Source organism: Bos grunniens, chromosome 28, assembly GCF_055505025.1.
Source record: "Bos grunniens cultivar Pamir isolate PY7600 chromosome 28, Bosgru_T2T1.0, whole genome shotgun sequence".
Classification (NCBI taxonomy): Eukaryota; Metazoa; Chordata; class Mammalia; order Artiodactyla; family Bovidae; genus Bos; species Bos grunniens.
Genome location: NC_141192.1, coordinates 17,092,038 through 17,113,391, shown reverse-complemented (window position 1 = coordinate 17,113,391; position 21,354 = coordinate 17,092,038). Strand labels below are relative to the sequence as shown.

Genomic DNA, 21,354 nt, shown 5'->3' with positions numbered 1-21,354 from the left:
TTCACTTTTACCATTTTAGCAAATTATCACTTTCACTTTATAGTTTTAAAATTATAAAAGCTTGTTATAGTCAACATTATAATATGCCTGTTTATTTAACAAGACTATAACAAATGCTTGTTATAGTCAACAAATGGTTCTGGGACACAGGATAACCATGTGCAAAAGAAAAGATGAACCCCCTACCTCATTCACATTATAATAAAAAAAAAAACTAACTCAGAAGGGATTAGAGATCTAAATATAAGAGCTAAAACTACAAAGCTTTTTGGAAAAAAACACGATGTATATCTCTGTGACCTTAGATTAGTCATTGTTTTAGCTATGACCTCAAAAGTACAAAGAACAACAACAAACAGGACATCATCAAAATAAGCAGTATTTCAAAAGACATGAACTTCAGAACAGCATTATTCATAATAGCCAAAAAGCAGAAATAACCCAAATATCTATCAAAAGATAGATAAAATGTGGCATATCTATACAAAAGGATATTGCTCAACCATACCCTGAAAACATGCTAAGCAAAAGAGGCCGGACACTAAAAGGTCACGTTTATGATTCCATTTACACAAAACATTCAGGATAGGCAAATCTATTAAAAACAGAGAGTAGATTAGTGGTCGCCAAGGGTTGGACAGGTAGGGGGGTAAGGATTGGATAGTTATGGCTGAGGAGTGTAAAACTTCCCTTTGGGGTAATGAAAATGTTCTAAAATTAATTGCGGTGATGGAGGCACAATTCTCTAACTATACTAAAAACCACTGACTTATACCCTTCAAATGGGTGAACTGTATGGTTTATAGTTCAATAAAGCTGTTTTGGGGGCACACCAAGCAGCTTGCAGGATCTTAGTTCTCCAACCAAGGGCTGAACCCATGCCCCCTGCATTGGAAGCTAGAAGTCTTAACCACTGGACTGCAAGGCAAGTCCCTCAATAAAGGTATTTTTAAAAGAAATACTTATTATAAAAATTTCAAAGAGTATAAAAGTACATCCCTTTCCTAGTCTCAAAACACTATTAACCAATAGATATATATCCTCTCAATAGCTTTTCCCTGTGTATAAACAAACTTACTGAGAGAATTAAAAAAAAAAAAAGAATCCACCCTTCAACCTTACACCTTAATATACACATATACTTTTTTCTCCCTAAAAATACTTCTGACATATTTCCTAGTTAATACACATAATGCTACCTCATTTAAAAAAAAATTATTGTGGTAAAAAATATACAACATAAAATTAACCATTTTAATCACTTTTAAGAGTGCAATTCAGGGGTGTTAAATACATTCACAAAGTTGCACAAGCATCACCACTCTCTATTTCCAAACCTTTTTCTCCATCCCACACTGAAATTCTGTATACTCTGAAACAACAATTTGCCATTTCCTTCTCCTCCCAGGCCTGGGTAACCTCTAGTCCACTTTTTCTCTGTATGAATTTGCCTATTCTAGATACCTTCTGTAAGTGGAATCATATCATATTTGTCCTTTTATGCCTGGCTTATTTCACTTAGTATAATATCCTCAAAGTTCATCCATGTTATAGCATGTATCAGAATTTCAATCCTTCTAAAGGTTGAATACAGTCCATAATTTGTTTATACCACATTTTATTTATCCATTCATCCACAAATGGATGCTTGGATTGCCTCTACCTGTTGACTATCATGAATAAGGCTGTTATGAACATGGATGTACAAGTAATCGGTTTGAGACCTCTTTTCAATTTGGGGGGATATATACCTAGAAGTGGAATTTCTAGATCATATCATAATCCCATGTTCGACTTTGTGAGGAACTGCCAGCCTGTTTTCCACAGCAACTATACCACTTTACATTTCAATTTGTTACCTTTTTAAAATTACTTTTTATTTTTAATATTAAAATATCTTTAATTCCAAGATGACCACAAAGGTCTATCAATAAAGCACTGGTTAAAAAAGGTTGTTTCTAATTTTTCTCTGTTACAAACAATATTGTAACAAACTTATGCATACCTTTTGCATACTTCTGCAAATATCTCTGTAGGATAATTTCCTAGATGTGGAAATACTACATGAGTTTTACATTTTGATAAATGATATCAAATTGCCCTCCAAAAATATTTGTGACTTATACTTCTATCAACTGTTTATGAGTACCCATTTCATAAAATCCTTGACAGTATAAATCTTTTTAATCTTTGCCAATCTTAGAGGCAAAAATATTTTAATTGTTTAAATTTTTTAAAAGTTTTAATTTGTACTTCTTGCTATATCATAAACTATCTTAATAGAAGGCTTAGAAATTAAGCCTTAGATGAGACACAGTCACTGATAACCACAGCTTTAAAAGAAACTGCTATAGTCACTGGAGAGGAAAATGAGTTCTACATAGGAGGTTATTTCACTTAATATGACTTTTATATGAAACCTCTCTAAAATATAGTAAGATTCTCCAAAATACAGTAAGATTCTCCAAAGCTGGAGAACACATTTAAAACATTTTACTCATCCCATCCTTAAAAGCATTACTGCTAATCTGTCTTCAGGAACATTATTGTAGACTTATTGGATAGTTGAAATTAGCTGAGTTGTTTTAACACTACTAAAAATGACAAGACAATGATACTGTAATATGTTAACTGTTCTTTAGGATCTAGAAGTCTTACTCCTACATTAAATTAAATAATCAGATATCAATATTCTTCTAGTACTCAGTGCTTTAACTGAGTTAGAATATAAAATTATAGCATTTACTGTAACCTGGAAAAAAAATCATTTGAAGAACATTCTCTATCTTTTGTACAATTATAATTGAAAACGTCAACTAAGTTATACAGTGTTTTTTCCACAAAACATAGTTTAGCGCTAGGAGAAAAACAGAAGTCTTTTTATGTGTCCTCTTTTTCCATTAGATAACCCAAAATATATTTCTTTTGGTCTTAATGACAGGAACCTGAGAGTTAAGTTGTACATGCAGAGTAACATTAACATTTTTTTCATTTCTAATGAGTTTCTGCTATAAAAAAAAGTTCATTATCCTTTTACTATATACTTTAAAAAATATCACTGGAATGCTTTATTTAAGTAAGAAGAAACAGTCTCACGTTGCATGACTATATTTCTAATACTAAGGAATGCATGTTCAAGTAAACAAACACCATCACTTTGGAGGTTTTTAAGTGAAAGTGCTCAGTCATGTCCAACTCTTTGAAACCCCAAGGACCATACAGTTCGTGGAATTCTCCAGTCCACAATACTGGGGTGGGTAGCCTTTCCCTTCTCCAGGGGATCTTCCCAACCCAGGGATCAAACCCAGGTGTCCTGCATTGTAGGCAGATTCTTTACCCGCTGAACCACAAGGGAAGGTTAAGATTGTTACAAAACTGCCAAAAGAAAACATGATTAATGTAATCTGCATACCACTACGTGATTTTTTTGCAAAGGCAAAATATAATTCAGGGCCCAAAGTGCCACTTACAGAGGGCAAAACTTTCAATAACTCTTCCATAAGTGCTTCACAATTAACAAAGAAAGACTAATCATCTAGAGGTGGAATTTATCCAGTCTCTTTGGTTCTCAGTGGGACAATTATACAATAACACTATAGATCCATCTGGATCTATCCATTTATCTCAATCTGAGAAGGACTGTTCTAGCCAATAGAAGGGGATGTTGTTGTTACAAGCTATGCAAATTAAAAAAAAATTTTGGTATCACTCAAAGCTATTTACATTGGCCTCTAAACTAAAAATATTAATACATTTTTACACTCCATTTGCTCCTTTTTAACATGGGGTAAATTAAATCTTAAGCATAATAAAATATCATATTATAGGATATCTGTACTTCAAAGTAAAAAATGAGATCACTTCCAAGAAGTGATATTGATTCTACCAGAATTAAAGAAGCTTTCTCTACCACACTCAATCAACTGTTTATTTGCATGTATTACTTTAACTGGACTTACGAACTCACATAACTGTCTTCTCAGAGTATACGTCTGAATGTGTGTGTGCGTGTGTGTGCTCAGTCACTCAATTGTATCCAACTCTTGGTGACCCCACAGACTGTAGCTCGCCAGGCTCCTCTGTGCATGAAATTTTCTAGGCAAGAATACTGGAGCGGGTTGCCATTTCCTTCTCCAGGGGATCTTCCCGACCCAGGGATCAAACCTGTGTCTCTTGTATCTCCTGCATTGACAAATGGATTCTTTTATCACTGCACAACCTATAACTGAATGATTACTTCTCAAAAACTAAAATTCCATTACTTTGATTTAGCCAAACTATTAGCTTCTCCAGTAACAAGCTGAGGTGGAGTGGTGGTAAAGAATCTGCCTGCCAATGCAGGAGACACAGGTTCAATCCCTGAGTTGGGAAGATCCCCTGGAGAAGGAAATGGCAACCCATTCAGTATTCTTGCCTGGAAAATTTCATGGAGAGGAGCCTGGCGGCTACAGTCCACGAGGTTGCAAAGAGTCAGACACAGCTGAGCGCGCGCACACACACACACAGTAAAATTTTAGTTTTTTTTTTTTTAATACTGGAAAGACAAAAAATGATTTGCCAAAAGTTCACAGGTAGTCAATAGAGTAAACATTTTGTTTTTTAAACAGTAATGGATTTCTACACATACTCTGCCCAAAGAAAATTCTATTTGCTAGAAGATGAACATATTTTTACTTCCACAGATGATGATGCAATCACTTAGAAATGTCTCAGAATACAGATATTTGAAATTCCCTTCTGACTCTTTCAAAATACAGATGTTCCCAGAGAAAAGGGGACCTCTTTAACTGACATCAGTACAAACAAACTTTTTCTGCTATTTTTGCATTGGAGATGCCTTCTTCAGAGGTATAAAATATGAAAGTGAAGTAACTCAGTCGTGTCCGACTCTTTGCGACCCCATGGACTGTAGCCTACCAGGCTCCTCGGTCCATGGGATTTTCCAGACATGAATATCGGAGTGGGTTGCCATTTCCTTCTCCAGCAATAAAATATGAAGGAAACATAAAACACTCATTTATTTCACTTGTGAAATCTCCAAATTTCAGATTCACAGTGATGGGTAGAAAATGTCTCAATAGATATTAAATTTTCAAAATAGCAAAAACTTTTTATTTGTTAAAATATGAAATGTATTGGACATTTCAAGGAGCAAATTCCTTCCTTAACTGTTTAGACCTCTCACATAAAGATTTTATTTTTTAAAGGACTGATGAAAATTTTTCCTTTAGAGTAAAAATGAAAACCACTGTGCTATGGAATTCTGTTTTTACTAGGTTGTTTTGAACACAAACACACACTCACACTGCATTCTTTGCCAAGTCTGCATGAATTTACTGTGGTGTTATTCAGTCTTTCAATGTGTCTAATGTTACTGGCTAAGTATCTTCTACTGTTAAATATAATATAAAGTATGGCTGTGCCTTTCTCAAAAATCCAGAGCTATGAAATTATAGTATTTTCAAAAATAAGCTCAAAATGTTTAGAAATATTTAGCTCCAAAGAGGGGAAAATAAGGTTTGGATCACCTTTCCAAAAGTAATTTGACTTTTCTAAGAGTCCAGTGGCTCTGTGGGCTGAATATTTTGTCCAATCTAAAGAATTTAGATACTTACTAGTTTTATGACAGTTAAAAAAAAAGCCTAAAACCATGTAATAATCTCTGATAAAATATATAATGGATTTAGTTATTTTTTTAAAAAAGATGAGTTCATTTTTTAGACATGAAAAGGTTCTATAAATGGAAATTTAGCTTACTTAACTACAAATCAGGGTTAATTATTATACAATGCACAGAAGCATTACAATCATGGTTTAACATGTCTATCCAAATTATTTACTGCAAATCCTTACCTTGTATTAGTGTTAACAAACATCAAAATCACACTGCAGGAATGTGATTAGGGGTAAGGGGATAGCTAGCGGTATAGGACAGACAGTTAGTATACCAGAATACGTGTGTGGGGATGCTGAAGGCTAATACATAAAGAACACAAAGCTTTGCCTTAAAAAAGTAATTAAGAAAACAAATCAATGCATTCTGTATAGTCTTTATAGTACTTCTGCTATGACTTACAGAGAAATGCTATTTTTTGTTTGACTGCCTCCTAAATTAGTTGTTAAAAATCTATGTACTCCTTTGCACAATTTTTAGCTGACAAATGAAAATTTTCATCCCAAGAGTTTCAAAAAATTTAATTCTGTCATACTGAAAACAGTGGTAATTTCTGAAAAATGATTATTTTTTAATTTATCCAGTGGACTCTAAATACCATGATGATTTTATGCCCATCATCATCCACTTAAGAAAATACATGAATGAAGCATTTTTTAAATGCTTGAAAATTTTACATCAGTCTTCCCTTTTTTTCCTTGAACATGCATTTTCATTCCATTCCTACCTTAAAACAGTGGTTCTTAACAGGGGTAGAGAGGTAGAATTCCCAGGGATGGTGGTGGAAATTTTGCCTACCAGGGGACATGTGACAATGTCTGAAGATATTTTTTATTGTCACAACTGGTGACAGAAGGGTGCTGGCATTCAGCAGGCACTAGAGATGCTACTAAATATCCTACAAGCCTCAGGTCAGTCAACAAACAACAATCATCTGATCCAAAATGTCAATAGTGCTGAGCCTGAGAAGCCCTCTCCAAGAGGGATATATTTTTATGATTTAAAGTCTTTTATTCATCACATTATACTTCGCCACAACAAAATATTTATGTAAACTGATAAAAATATACATTTCTTATAACATAAAGGCCTAACTGTTCAAAAAAAAAAAAATGTCTCCTAGAATGGGTTATTACAATGCTTTCGAATTGTGGTCCTGGAGAAGATTCTTGAGAGTCTCTTGGACAGCAAGGAAGTCAAATCAGTCAATCCTAAAGGAAATCAACCCTGAACATTCATTGGAAGCTGAAGCTCCAATACTCTGGCCACCTAATGTGAACAGACAACTCACTGGAAAAGACCCTGATGCTGGGAAAGATTTGAGGCCAAGAAGAAAAGGGGGCGGCAGAGGATGAGACGGTGAGATAGCATCACTGACTCAATGGATATGAATTCGAGCAAACTCTGGGAGATTGTGAAGAACAGGGAAGCCTGACATGCTGCAGTCCATGGGGTTCCAGAGAGTTGGACATGACTTAGCAACTAAACAATAGCAATCTAAAGAACATAATTAAACAATCATCAAATATAAAAAATGAAAATATATTAAAATATTCCTAAGGAGACGAAGCTTGTTTATTTTCAATTAAGTATTATATGTGAATAAATATTACTTGTTGCTACAATGAGACAGAATTCAGCTCAATGACACTTCTATTTTCATGAGAGCTGAGAAACTTTATTTATACAAATAAGTAAATGGATAGAGTTCTGTTGAAATAACGTCATTTATTTTGTGAGCTTCTATTAAGTTATATATACTTACAAGTTACATAGTGACCTTTTATTAAAAATTATTTCAGTGACCTATCGGCCAATAACTTAGGAGATTCTCTTAAATATTGTTAAAAACAAAGAATTTGAAACCAACTGACTTACAGAGGACTTTTTAGGTAATCTTTCAAGGTGTCATTCTCACTACCTATAGCTACTGAGTCACCCTGAGATTTTTAAGCCCCTGCTTTACTACAAATTAAAATAGGCCTTGTTCTATGAAGAGTCTTTGGGAACTTCTGTTACTTTAAACATGAGAACACAACTTCACTTACCAGGTAGGGTGTGGGCTATCTCAGCAGGCATTTTAAAACCTAGCAAGTCACTTTGAAAAACCTCTATCAACTTCCCCATAACCATGTCCATCATGAAAAGTCATGCACTGTTATCAAATACCTATGCCTAATAGCCGAGGTCTTAGAAACCATAAGATGGGTTTTATGAAAACTAGACTCACAAGAAAGAAAATAGTCCAAATATGACTAAAATTCTTCCCATCACTCCCTTACCTCTTAGATACTCTGTACTGGGCTGTGGTCAATTTTCCAGTCTCAGGGTCATGTACTGTAGCTCGGCTCAGCTACAAAAAAAGAGAAAGGACAAGGGCTTACTCACGTAGCAGGCAATTTGGGGCTTTTGTTTTGTTTTGCCAAGCCACAGGTGATTGGAAGGGTTCAGATTGGTCTGGATGGTAGGCAATGGTTTCAAATCAGCAGAAACATTTAGAAAAGTGGCGATAAGAAAAGCCACTTCCAAATCAAGAAAAAAATGGGTTGACGGATTTTTGTTGCAGATTGTCCTTTCACTTTTTTTTTTTTAAATCATTTGAAGCTGTATGTAAATGATTTATAGCACTGGGTTTCACAGGTTCTTTCTCGGATCTAGAAGTTTGATGTTCTTCAAATTATTTGACAAAAGAGTAATTAGTAGTCTCTTTAAATTCATTTTTTTAAAACTCTCACCAAGCTATAACTGTTGTTAAATCTCTCTGGTGAAGTAAAAGGCAACTAAACTTGTAAGTAATAGCATTTGGAAGACAGAGATCTCAAGCATAACTCTGTTCTTTCCATTGCCAACGTTTAAGTCAGCAAGTTTTTTAAAATAAAAACTCCAGTAGGAGAAATACAAATGACTCCATAATGACAATGTTATTTTATAAGATGCATGAACAAATGCCAACACAATCATCATGAAGAATGATGTGAATTCACTGCAGCATATTTACGAATATGAGAGAACGACATAAACAAAGACTACTCCCAGATTAATCCAGGCTGCTGCCTTTTTTTTTTTTTTTTCCTGTCTTTGGCAAGAAAAAAGAAAAAGGAATAAGAAAACAAGTATTAAGCCAGTTCCTGGACTGGCCTAACCTGATTTGATTCCTAACCTGAAGAGAGATGGAAAAGCATATTAACTCCCTAAAAATAATAGACCAATTACATACTAAAAACAGAACTTCTAGTTAAAGAGAAAGACCTGTGAAACACAAAGCAGTTTTTCCATGCTTAAAAATAGGCGGTGACTTGACTGGAGACTGAAAATGACCTACTTCCCTTAAATGAATAATTCCTGTAGGATGTACAAAACACTCATTAGAGAGCAAAATATGCAGCATACACATCTCTTACCTTTTGCTAATTCTGTAATGTACCGTCTCCAAGTCTCCTGTTATTGGGTTTGAAATGGTGGCTCGCCTCAGCTGTGAAGCCAACCATCAAAATAGTTGCATTACAAAACAAAAAAAAAATGAATCACATTTATCCAATCAGTCAGAAATCTGGGATTTTTACAAAGGAAGCTAAAAAGAGAAAATAACTCCACAGACTTCCAGTCACCTGTGTTGAACCTTGAAAGCCAGTTGACTTTTAAATTTTTTATATTTTTAAAAAAAATTTTTTTCCATGAATGGAGTGGACACAAAACAGACTGGAAATTAAATTTCTTTGAAAGGTTACAGGATGTGAAATAAGGAAAAGAAATTTCTAAAATTTGAAGTTAATTTATAGTTACAAGAATGGCAATATGCATTTGATAACTCATCACAAACTTTTTGTTTTAATTTTTTTCAGTGATGGAAATGCTTGCAAAACGAATGTTCAAAATCAGTTTGAAGACAGGACGGCGGAGTAGGTGGGCGGGGAGTACATCTCTCTCCATGGATGAATCAGGAATACACCTTCAGACACAGAAGTGCACGCAGAACACGAGCTGAGGGCGGACAGGAGAACCTGACCAGATGAAAAGAATATACAGAACCACACAAAGCTCAAGAGCAAGCCCTGAGCCTATGGAGTGGGAACATTGACTCCAAGACCCTAGGCTACCAAAGAACTCATCCTAGAGAGTATCAAATAGTGAGAACTCACACAGTGGAAACCACTTGAATACAAGACCTGGCATCACCCAACCACCAGGGGCGCCCTGTGCAGGACACCTCATCTAAACAACAAATAAAACAAAAATACAAACCCAATCAGCAGCAGACAGGATTACCACCTCACTCAGCCTTGCCCATCATAGGAAAAACAAATAAACAAACAAAAACTCAGCATAAATCTCATCCTATATGAAGCTTACACAAACCACTGGACCAACCGTAGGAGGGCAGAAACCAAAAGGAAGAAAGAATTCAACCCTGAAGTTGGGAAAAGGAGACCTCAAACACAATGTTTAAAAAAAAAAAGGCAGAGAAATACTACACAAATGAAGGAATAAATTAGAAACACAGAAGTCCAAATAAATGAAGAGGAAACAGGCAAACTCCCTGAAAATTCAGAATAATGATAGTAAAGATGATCAAAAACCTTGAAAACAAAATGGAGAAACTGCAAGAATCAATTAACAGAGACCTAGAAGAATTAAAGAATAAACATTCAGAGACAAACAACACAATTACTGAAATTAAAAATACTCTAGAAGGAATCAATAGCAGAATATCTGAAGCAGAAGAATGAATCAGTGAGCTGGAAGATAAAATGGTGGAAATAACTTCTGAAGAGCAGAATAAAGTAAGAAGAACAAAAAGAACTGAGGATAGTCTCAGAGACCTCTGGGACAACATCAAAAGCACCAACATTTGAATTAAAGGGGTCCCAGAAGAGAAGAGAAAATGAAAGTGTATGAGAAAATTTTTGAAGAGATTATAGTTGAAAATTTCCCCAACATGGAAAAGGAAATAGTCGATCAAGTCCAAGATGCTCAAAGAGTCCCATACAGGATAAACCCAAGGAGAAACATGCCAAGACACATACTAATCAAGCTAACAAAGACTAAACACAAAGAAAGAACATTAAAAGCAGCAAGGAATAAGCAACAAGTATCATACAAAGGGAAACCCCATATGCTTAACAGCTGATCTTTCAGCAGGAACTCTGCAGGCCAGAAGGGAATGGCAGGATATATATTAAGTACTGAAAGGGAAAAACCTACAACCAAGATTACTGTACCCGGCAAGGATCTCATTCAAAACTGATGGAGAAATAAAAAGATTTCCAGACAAGCAAAAGTTAAGAGAATTCAGTACCACCAAACTAGCTCCACAACAAATGTTAAAACAGACTTAATAGTCAAAAAAACAAGAGAAGGAAAAAGATCTACAAAATCAACTCCAAACAATTAAGAAAATGGCAATAGGAACATATATATCAATAATTACTTTAAATGTAAATGGATTAAATGCTCCAACCAAAAGACAAAGACTAGCTGAATGGATACAAAAGCAAGACCCATATATATGCTGTCTACAAGAAACCCACTTCAGAGCTAAAGACACATATATACTGAAAGTGAGAGGATGAGAAAATATATTCCATGCAAATAGGAAGCAAAAGGAAGCTGAAGTAGCAATCCTCATATCTGAAAAAATAGACCTTAAAGAATATTACAAGAGATAAGGAAGGACACTACATAATGATCAAGGGATCAATCAAGAGGAAGACATAACAATTGTAAATACCTACGAACCCAACATAGGAGCACCTCAATACATAAGACAAACAATAACAGACACAAAAGGAGAGACCTACAGTAACACAATAACAGCAGGAGACTTTAACACCCCACTCACACCAATGAACAGGTCATCAAAACAGAAAATTAATACGGAAAGTCAAGTCTTAAATGATATATTAGATGAGATGAATCTCATCGATACTTTTGGGACATTCCATCCAAATGCAGAAGAATACACCTTCTTCTCAAGTGCACATGGAATATTCTCCAGGACAGACCACATCGTCGGTCACAAATCAAACCTCAGTAAATTTAAGAAAACTGAAATAGTATCAAGCATCTTCTCCGACCACAATGCTATGAGACGAGGTATCAATTACAAGAAAAAGAAACTGTAAGAAACACAAACACATGGAGATTAAACAACATGCTTCTAAATAACCAACAGGTTACTGAAGAAATCTAAAGGGAAATCAAAAAATTTCTAGAAACAAATGACAATGAAAACATGACAACTCAAAACCTATGAGATGCAGCGAAAGTAGTTCTAAGAGGGAAGTTTATAGCAATACAATCCTACCTCAAGAAACAAGAAAAACATCGAATAGACAACCTAACTGTACCTAAAACGGCTGGAAAAAGAACCAAAAAACCCCAAAATTAGTAGAAGGAAAGAAATCATAAAGATTGGAGCAGAAATATATGAAAAAGAAATGAAAGAAATAATAGTAAAGATTAATAAAACCAAAAGCTGGTTCTTTGAGAAGATAAATAAAATTGACAAAACTTTCGCCAGACTCATCAAGAGAAGAATCAAATCAACAAAATTAGAAATGAAAAAGGAGAGGTTACAACAGACAATATATAAATACAAAGGATTATAAGAGACCATTATGAACAACTATATGGCAATAAAATGGATAACCTGGAAGAAATGGACGGATTCTTAGAAAAGTTCAATCTTCCAAGACTGAACCAAGAAGAAATAGAAATTATCAACAATCCAATTACAAGCACTGAAATTGAAGCTGTGATCAAAAATCTCCCCCTCAAAAAAGCCCAGGATCAGAAGGCTTCACAGGAGAATTCTATCACACATTTAGAGAAGAGCTAATGCCTATCCTTCTAAAACTTTCAAAAAATTGCAGAGGAAGGAACACCTCCAGACTCATTCTACTAGGCCACCATCACTCTGACACCAAAACCAGACAAGGACAACACACAAAAAAGAAAACCACAGGCCAATATCACATAGATGAACATAGATGCAAAAATCCTCAACAAAATTTTAGCAAACAGAATTCAGCAATACATCCAAAAGTTCATACACCATGATCAAGTTGGGTTTATTTCAGTAATGCAAGGATTCTTCAATATATGCAAATCAATCAATGCGATACACCATATTAACAAATTGAAAGATAAAAACCGTATGATAATCTCAATAGATGCAGAAAAAGCCTTTGACAAAATTCAGCACCCATTTATGATTAAAACCCTTCAAATAATGGGCACAGAAGGAACCCATCTCAACAAAGTAAAGGCCATATATGATGTCTATAGCAAACACTATTCTCAGTGGTGAAAAACTGAAATCACTCCCCCTAAGATAAGGAACAAGACAAGGGTGTCCACTTTCACCACTATTATTCAACATAGTTCTGGAAGTCCTAGCTACAGCAATCAGAGAAGAAAAAGAAATAAAAGGTATCCAGATCAATGTTTACAGATGACATGATACTGTACATAGAAAACACTAAAGATAGTATCAGAAAATTACTAGACCTAATCAGTGAATTTAGCAAAGTTGCAGGGCACAAAATCAATACACAGAAATCACTTGCATTTATATATCCTAATAATGAAAAATTAGAAAGAGAAATTAAGGAATCAATCCCATTCACCATTGCAACAAAAAGAATTAAATATCTAGGAATAGTGAATTTAACTCATGACCATTATATCTACTACTGCAGGCAGGAATCCCTTAGAAGAAATGGAGTAGCCATCATGGTGAACAAAAGAGTCCAAAATGCAGTACTTGGATGCAATCTCAAGAACGACAGAATGATCTCTGTTCGTTTCCAAGGTAAACCATTCAATATCACAGTAATCCAAGTCTATGCCCCAACCAATAACACTGAAGAAGCTGAACGGTTCTATGAAGACCTACAAGACCTTTTAGAACTAACACCCCAAAAAGATGTCCTTTTCATTATAGGGGACTGGAATGCAAAAGTAGGAAGTCAAGGAACACCTGGAGTAACAGGCAAATTTGGCCTTGGAATATGGAATGAAGCAGGGCAAAGACTAATAGAGTTTTGCCAAGAAAATTCACTGGTCATAGCAAACACCCTCTTCCAACAACACAAGAGAAGACTCTACACATGGACATCACCAGATGGTCAACACCGAAATCAGACTGATTATATTCTTTGCAGCCAAAGATGGAGAAGCTCTATACAGTCAACAAAAATAAGACCAGGAGCTGACTGTGGCTCAGATCATGAACTCCTTATTGCCAAATTCAGACTGAAATTGAAGAAAGTAGGGAAAACCACTAGACCATTCAGGTATGACCTTAATCAAATCCCTTATGATTATACAGTGGAAGTAAGAAATAGATTTAAGGGTATAGATCTGATAGAGTGCCTGATGAACTATGGAATGAGGTTCGTGACACTGTACAGGAGACAGGGATCAAGACCATCCCCATGGAAAAGAAATGCAAAAAAGCAAAATGGCTGTCTGGGGAGGCCTTACAAATAGCTGTGAAAAGAAGAGAAGCAAAAAGCAAAGGAGAAAAGGAAAGATATAAGCATGTGAATGCAGAGTTCCAAGGAATAGCAAGAAGAGATAAGAAAGCCTTCCTCAGCGATCAATGCAAAGAAATAGAGGAAAACAACAGAATGGGAAAGACTAGAGATCTCTTCAAGAAAATTAGAGATACCAAGGGAACATTTCATGCAAAGATGGGCTCGATAAAGGACAGAAATGGTATGGACCTAACAGAAGCAGAAGATATTAAGAAGAGATGGCAGGAATACACAGAAGAACTGTACAAAAAAGATCTTCACGACCCAGATAATCACGATGGTGTGATCACTCACCTAGAGCCAGACATCCTGGAATGTGAAGTCAAGTGGGCCTTAGAAAGCATCACTACGAACAAAGCTAGTGGAGGTGATGGAATTCTAGTTGAGCTATTTCAAATCCTGAAAGATGATGCTGTGAAAGTGCTGCACTCAATATGCCAGCAAATTTGGAAAACTCAGCCGTGGCCACAGGACTGGAAAAGGTCAGTTTTCATTCCAATCCCAAAGAAAGGCAATGCCAAAGAATGCTCAAACTACTGCACAATTGCACTCATCTCACATGCTAGTAAAGTAATGCTCAAGATTCTCCAAGCCAGGCTTCAGCAATACGTGAACCGTGAACTTCCAGATGTTCAATCTGGTTTTAGATAAGGCAGAGGAACCAGAGATCAAATTGCCAACATCCGCTGGATCATAGAAAAAGCAAGAGAGTTCCAGAAAAACACCTATTTCTGCTTTATTGACTATGCCAAAACCTTTGACTATGTGGATCACAATAAACTGTGGAAAATTCTGAAAGAGATGGGAATACCAGATCACCTGACCTGCCTCTTGAGAAATCTGTACGCAGGTCAGGAAGCCACCGTTAGAAATGGACATGGAACAACAGACTGGTTCCAAATACGAAAAGGAGTACGTCAAGGCTGTATATTATCACCCTGCTTACTTAACTTATATGCAGAGTGCTGCTGCTAAGTTGCTTCCGTCGTGTCTGACTCTGTGCGACCCCATAGATAGCAGCCCACCAGGCTCCCCCGTCCCTGGGATTCTCCAGGCAAGAACACTGGAGTGGGTTGCCATTTCCTTCTCCAATGCATGAAAGTGAAAAGTGAAAGTGAAGTCACTCAGTCGTATCCGACTCTTAGCAACCCCACGGACTGCAGCCCACTAGGCTCCTCCATCCATGGGATTTTCCAGGCAAGAGTACTAGAGTGGGGTGCCATTGCCTTCTCCGAGTACATCATGAGAAATGCTGGACTGGATGAAGCACAAGCTGGAATCAAGATTGCTGGGAGAAATATCAATAACCTCAGATATGCAGATGACACCACCCTTATGGCAGAAAGTGAAGAGGAACTCAAAAGCCTCTTGATGAAAGTGAAAGTGGAAGAGTAAAAAAGTTGGCTTAAAGCTCATCATTCAGAAAACGAAGATCATGGCATCTGGTCCCATCAGTTCACAGGAAATAGATGGGGAACAGTGGAAACAGTGTCAGACTTTAATTTTTTGGGCTCCAAAATCACTGCAGATGGTGACTGCAGCCATGAAATTAAAAGACACTTACTCCTTGGAAGGAAAGTCATGACCAACCTAGATAGCATATTCAAAAGCAGAGACATTACTTTGCCAACAAAGGTTCGTCTAGTCAAGGCTATGGTTTTTCCAGTGGTCATGTATGGATGTGAGAGTTGGACTGTGAAGAAGGCTGAGCGCCGAAGAACTGATGCTTTTGAACTGTGGTGTTGGAAAAGACTCTTGAGAGTCCCTTGGACTGCAAGGAGATCCAACCAGTCCATTCTGAAGGAGATCAGCCCTGGGATTTCTTTGGAGGGAATGATGCTGAAGCTGAAACTCCAGTACTTTGGCCACCTCATGCAAAGAGTTGACTCATTGGAAGGGACTCTGATGCTGGGAGGGATTGGGGACAGGAGGAGAAGGGGACGACAGAGGATGAGATGGCTGGATGGCATCACTAACTCGATGGACGTGAGTCTGAGTGAACTCCGGAGTTGGTGATGGACAGGGAGGCCTGGCGTGCTGCGATTCATGGGGTCGCAGAGAGTAGGACACAACTGAGTGACTGAACTGAACTGAACTGAACTGAACTGAACTGAAGGAGACAAAAGAACTGTACACAGAAAACCGTAAGACACTGATGAAAGAAAGACAACATAAACAGATGGAGAGACATTCCATGTTCCTGGGCAAGAAGAATCAATATTGTGAAAATGACTATACTACCAAATGCAATCTACAAATTCAATGTGATCCCTATCAAATTATCAATGGCATTTCCAACAAAACTAGAACAAAAAATTTCACAATCCATATGGAAACAAAGAAGACCCTGAATAGCCAACGCAGTCTTGAGAAAGAATGGAGCTGGAGGAATCAACCTTCCTGACTTCAGATTATACTACAAAGCTACAGTCATCAAGACAGTAAGGTACTGGCACAAAAACAGAAATACAGACCAATGGAACAAGATAGAAAGCCCAGAAATAAACCCATGCACCTATGGGTACCTTATTTCTGACAAAGGAGGCACGAATATACAATGGGGCAAAGACGGCCTCTTCAATAAATGGTGCTGGGAAAACGGGACAGCTACATGTAAAAGAATGAAATTAGAACACTTCCTAACACCATACACAAAGATAAACTCAAAATGGATTAAAGACCTTTATGTAAGACCAGAAACTATTAAACTCTCGGAGGAAAACATAGGCAGAACAGTCAATGACATAAAAAAGCAAGATCCTCTATGACCCACCTCCTAGAGGAAAGGAAATAAAAACAAAAGTAAACAAGTGGGACCTGATTAAACTTAAAAGCTTTTGCACAGCAAAGGAAACTATAAGCAAGGTAAAACGACAACCCTCAGAATAGGAGAAAATAATAGCAAATTAATCCTGATGAAGGATTAATTTCCAAAATATACAAGCAGCTCATACAACTCAATGCCAGAAAAACAAACAACCCAATCAAAAAGTGGGAAAAAGACCTAAACAGACATTTCTCCAAAGATGACATATAGATGGCTAACACACACATGAAAAGATGTTCAACATCACTCATTATTCAGTTCAGTTCAGTTGCTCAGTCGTATGATGAGATATCACCTCACACAGGTCAGAATGGCCATCATCAAAAAGTCTACAAACAATAAATGCTGGAGAGGGTGTAGAGAAAAGGGAATGTTCTTGCACTGTTGGTGGGAATATAAATTGATACAGCCACTATGGAGAAGATGGTATGGAGATTCCTTAAAAAACTAGGAATAAAACCACCCATATGACCCAGCAATCCCAATCCTAGGCATATACCCTGAGGAAACCAAAATTGAAAAAGACACACGTATCCCATTGTTCATTGCAGCACTATTTACAATAGCTAGAACATGGAAGCAACCATTGACAGATGAATGGATAAAGAAGTTGTGGTACATATATACAATGGAATACTACTCAGCCATAAAAAGGAACACATTTGAGTCAGATCTAATGAGGTGGATGAACCTAGAACCTATCATACAGTGTGGAGTCAGAAAGAGAAAGATAAATATCATATTCTAACGCACATATATGGAATCTAGAAAAATGGTTCTGAAGAATTTATTTACAGGGCAGCAATGGAGAAACAAACTTATGAACAGACTCTATTCTCAATAGAGAATAGACTTATGAACATGGGGAGATGGGAGGAGAGGATGAGACGTATGGAAGAAACTTACATGACCATATGTAAAATAGATAGCCAAAGGGAATTTGTTGTATGGCTCAGGAAACTCAAACAGGGGCTCTGTATCAGTCTAGAGGGGTGAGATGGTGTGGGAGATGGGAGGGAGGTTCAAAAGGGAGGGCATATATGTATACCTATGGCTGATTCATGTTGAGGTTTGACAGAAAACAACAAAATTCTGTAAAGCAATTATCTTTCAATAAAAAAATAAATTAAAAAGAAAAAATCAGTTTCAAGGTCAATCTTTTCTTCCTTCAAGATATTTGCTCATATATTTCAAATAAACAGTGAAATAATCTTAGACTGAGCACAAAGATTGATGAAAAGAACTCATAAATGTTATTTTTTTTAAAAAACACAGAAAGAGATGGCAGCCAAGATAATGATTTTAAACTTTTTTCTAAAAATGAAAGATTGTTTGGAGGTTAACAAGAATATAAAATTTTCCTTGTCATTGTATTTTTTGATCAAATAATCTAATTGAGGCATCCCTTTTAAGACTGAGGTCTCCAAACTCAGAGATATAAGACAGTCTCCAAGCAGAAATAAATTTCTAATATTCTACCACAATAATTTTGCTTTACTGACACAAATATAACAGACTAAAATCCAAAAAAAAAAAAAGACAGAATATGACATCACTATCTTTTATCTGTTTAAAAGATTTGTAAGAGCTCCCTTGGACAACACCCATACAAATTAGACAAGTCTTTTCATTTAAAATACTGGAGTGGGTTGCCATGCGCTTCTCCAGGAGACCTTCTCAGCCCAGGGATTGAATCTGAGTCTCCTGCAGAGCAGCCAAATTCTTTACCCTCTGAGCCACCAGAGAAGCTCATAATCTTTAGTTAAAAAACAAAAAGTACCCATTTTCAAAAGTAGTAAAACTTAACAGCAATAAACATTCTGATTTCAAGTTTATTCTGCAGTATAGAAATCCAGACAAGGAACAGCAAACTATGGTCCATGGGCTGAATTCATCCAGCTACTTGCTTCTAGAAATAAAAGTTTTACTGGAATATAGCCATACTCATTTATGTATTTTCTATGACTGCTTTTGCATTACAAGAGCAGAGGTGAGTAGTTATAACAGACTGTACAGCCTGCAAAACCTAAAAAGATTTACTATCTGGACCTTTACAGAAAAAATTTCCAGTTCCTGTATAGTAAGTGAGCAAAAATATTTCTAGTGTTTACTTAACAGTCTCTTTATGAAAATGATCATAGTTTGTATTTTGCTGTCAATAAGACCAAACAGATTTTAAGAACAAGCTGATGGGGAAAAAGCCAAGAGCATAAAGGTCATTCTTGCTCCCCAAAGATTAATTTCTATGCTAAACACTAAAGCTTATAGGATTGTGTTTATAATAAATTCTTTCTTAAGATAAATGATGTAGGTTGAAGCCAGAAACCGATGATGTCATTATTTCAGATTAGCAAGATGTTCATGCCCAATGATATCCTCCAAGTAATAATGTACCTAGACAGGAATAAAAATACTTCAAGTATTATTTCAGATAAAACTATAGAAGTTAAATATAAAAAGTTGGCCTCTGATCAATCTCAGAGATTAAAGGGCTCCAAAGTACACAGAAATTTTTTCAGGAAGATGCTGAAACACAAATCTGTTAAGTGTGAATAAAAATATAACCTATGATTTTCATAATTTAATGCTTAAACCCTACTTGCAAGGTTACATACAAGGTATGTAATGTGTTGATAATAAAAAGAGAAAAATTGGTATAAATAGAGCTTAGTTAATTCCATTAGTTTTCAACAATAATATCTAAAACTATCTATGGGGTTATTGTCATGTCAATTATCATTTTTATAATCTTGCAAAGGAAAAGCTGAAACACAAGTAAACTGAGGAGAGAAAAAAAGAAAAAAAATTATTTACCCTTGGTTTTGCTAGATCTTTAACGACTTCAATTTCTGCATCAGAAATAATATCATGGAAGCGGATAATACGAGGCTTGTCCCACTCATCCTCCTGTTTGGCTGGAGCCAGGATAAATTTAGGATTCCGGTTTCCATCATGGTAGCGACAGAAGAGTTTTTTCTGTCTCCGAGGAGTCTGAACAAAAAGTTTAAAAAATTATAAATATATTAGAGTAATAATATTTTAATGCTGTTCCTATGAAGATAAGAAGCAGTAATCATGCTGGTATATAGACACAGTACTTGAGGAAGAACATACAAAACAAATAGTGCTCTGCAAATATTCTGCATCAAACAGGACCTTCAGAATTTTAAAAGTTTTATTAATGATTCTTTTCTGGAAGAGACGGTGAGGTTTCTCTTTAACCCTTCTCTCATCAAAATAAAGTTCAGGCCTTGTAAATATGAAAAAAATAATAAAATGATTATAGAAATATGAAATGAATGACCAGCCCTGCGCCAAACTTCACAAAGTAACTGGGAAAAACCCAGAAAAGTTTCTTAAAGAAAAAAACCTAACCAGGTTTTCCCAAGTACCTCCTAATTTTAAAAAGTTTAAGTGATTTTTTTTTTTACGATGAAAAGAGAGCTCTGAAAGAGAAAATTAGTTATTAAACAAAGAAGCCAGGTGCTTTTAGTAGCAGGTATTCAAGTCAGCAAAAATCAATAAATGTATTTTTCAATCACCTATGTATCACATTAACTAAATATGCAGTTGGCCAGAAAGATAAAAACAACCCCGCATGGATGTTTTGGCCAATCTAATGTTATGCCATTGCTGATTCTTCTCTTGATTAAACAAGCATTTCATATTATAAAGTAGAACTAATAGTGATTTATGTTTATTCTCGTTATTTACCAAGAATCAAATCCAAGGTTTTAAATATATCTTTTATATGATGATAAGACCAATTTAACTATTCTGAGAAAAAGGATGCTCTTTTGATTTTGGGCTGAGTTTACGTGTGTGTCACATCAACAAACGGGCAAATTAACAGACTTCTGTTATAAATCTATAGTTCTATTTTGCTCTCTTATTTAAGAGTTTCTAAGGGCAGTAAAAAATATCTGCTCACTACTGGAAATCTGAACACTGACTAGGTACTTAATGATATTATGGAACTACTAACTACTTACGATACTGGAACTATCATGATAATGGTATTGTGGTCATTTAAAAGTCCTTATCTTTAAATGATATACACTAAAATATTTAGATGTGAAATTAAAAAAAAATGTTTCATGAGTCTAATTTGTATTTACTCATTAGATCAAAGCAAAAGTTCTCTGGGAATCCATGAACTTATCAATGTTCATATTCTCTGGGAATCCATGAACTTATCAAAGTGTCAACATAGATAAGATCTACTTATTTGCTGGTAGAGGTTAGGCTGTCAACAGTAAATCACCAAATATCAAGAAGTCATCAATATCAAAACATAAAACCCAGCCTAAGTT

The 21,354-nt window shown here is 35.8% G+C and overlaps 1 protein-coding gene across 10 annotated transcripts in view; it reads right to left on the bottom strand.

Moving 5' to 3' along the window:
• The window catches only part of P4HA1 (prolyl 4-hydroxylase subunit alpha 1), a 100,307-nt gene that overhangs the window by 19,167 nt on the left and 59,786 nt on the right, over positions 1 to 21,354 (bottom strand). For 4 of the 10 annotated variants that reach the window (XR_015156834.1, XR_015156832.1, XM_086382107.1 and 1 more), the window contains 2 exons: positions 19,856 to 20,032; positions 7,957 to 8,027 (listed from right to left, as the gene is read on the bottom strand). Coding sequence is in view for 4 of the 10 variants with exons in the window: in XM_086382107.1 (XP_086238233.1) it covers positions 7,957 to 8,027; positions 19,856 to 20,032 (248 nt within the window). In the remaining 6 variants the exon portion in view is untranslated. Of the gene's footprint in view, positions 1 to 7,956; positions 8,028 to 9,075; positions 9,147 to 19,855; positions 20,033 to 21,354 lie in introns of all 10 variants that reach the window. The other 6 variants (XR_015156833.1, XM_086382108.1, XM_086382106.1 and 3 more) reach the window with 2 other exon arrangements.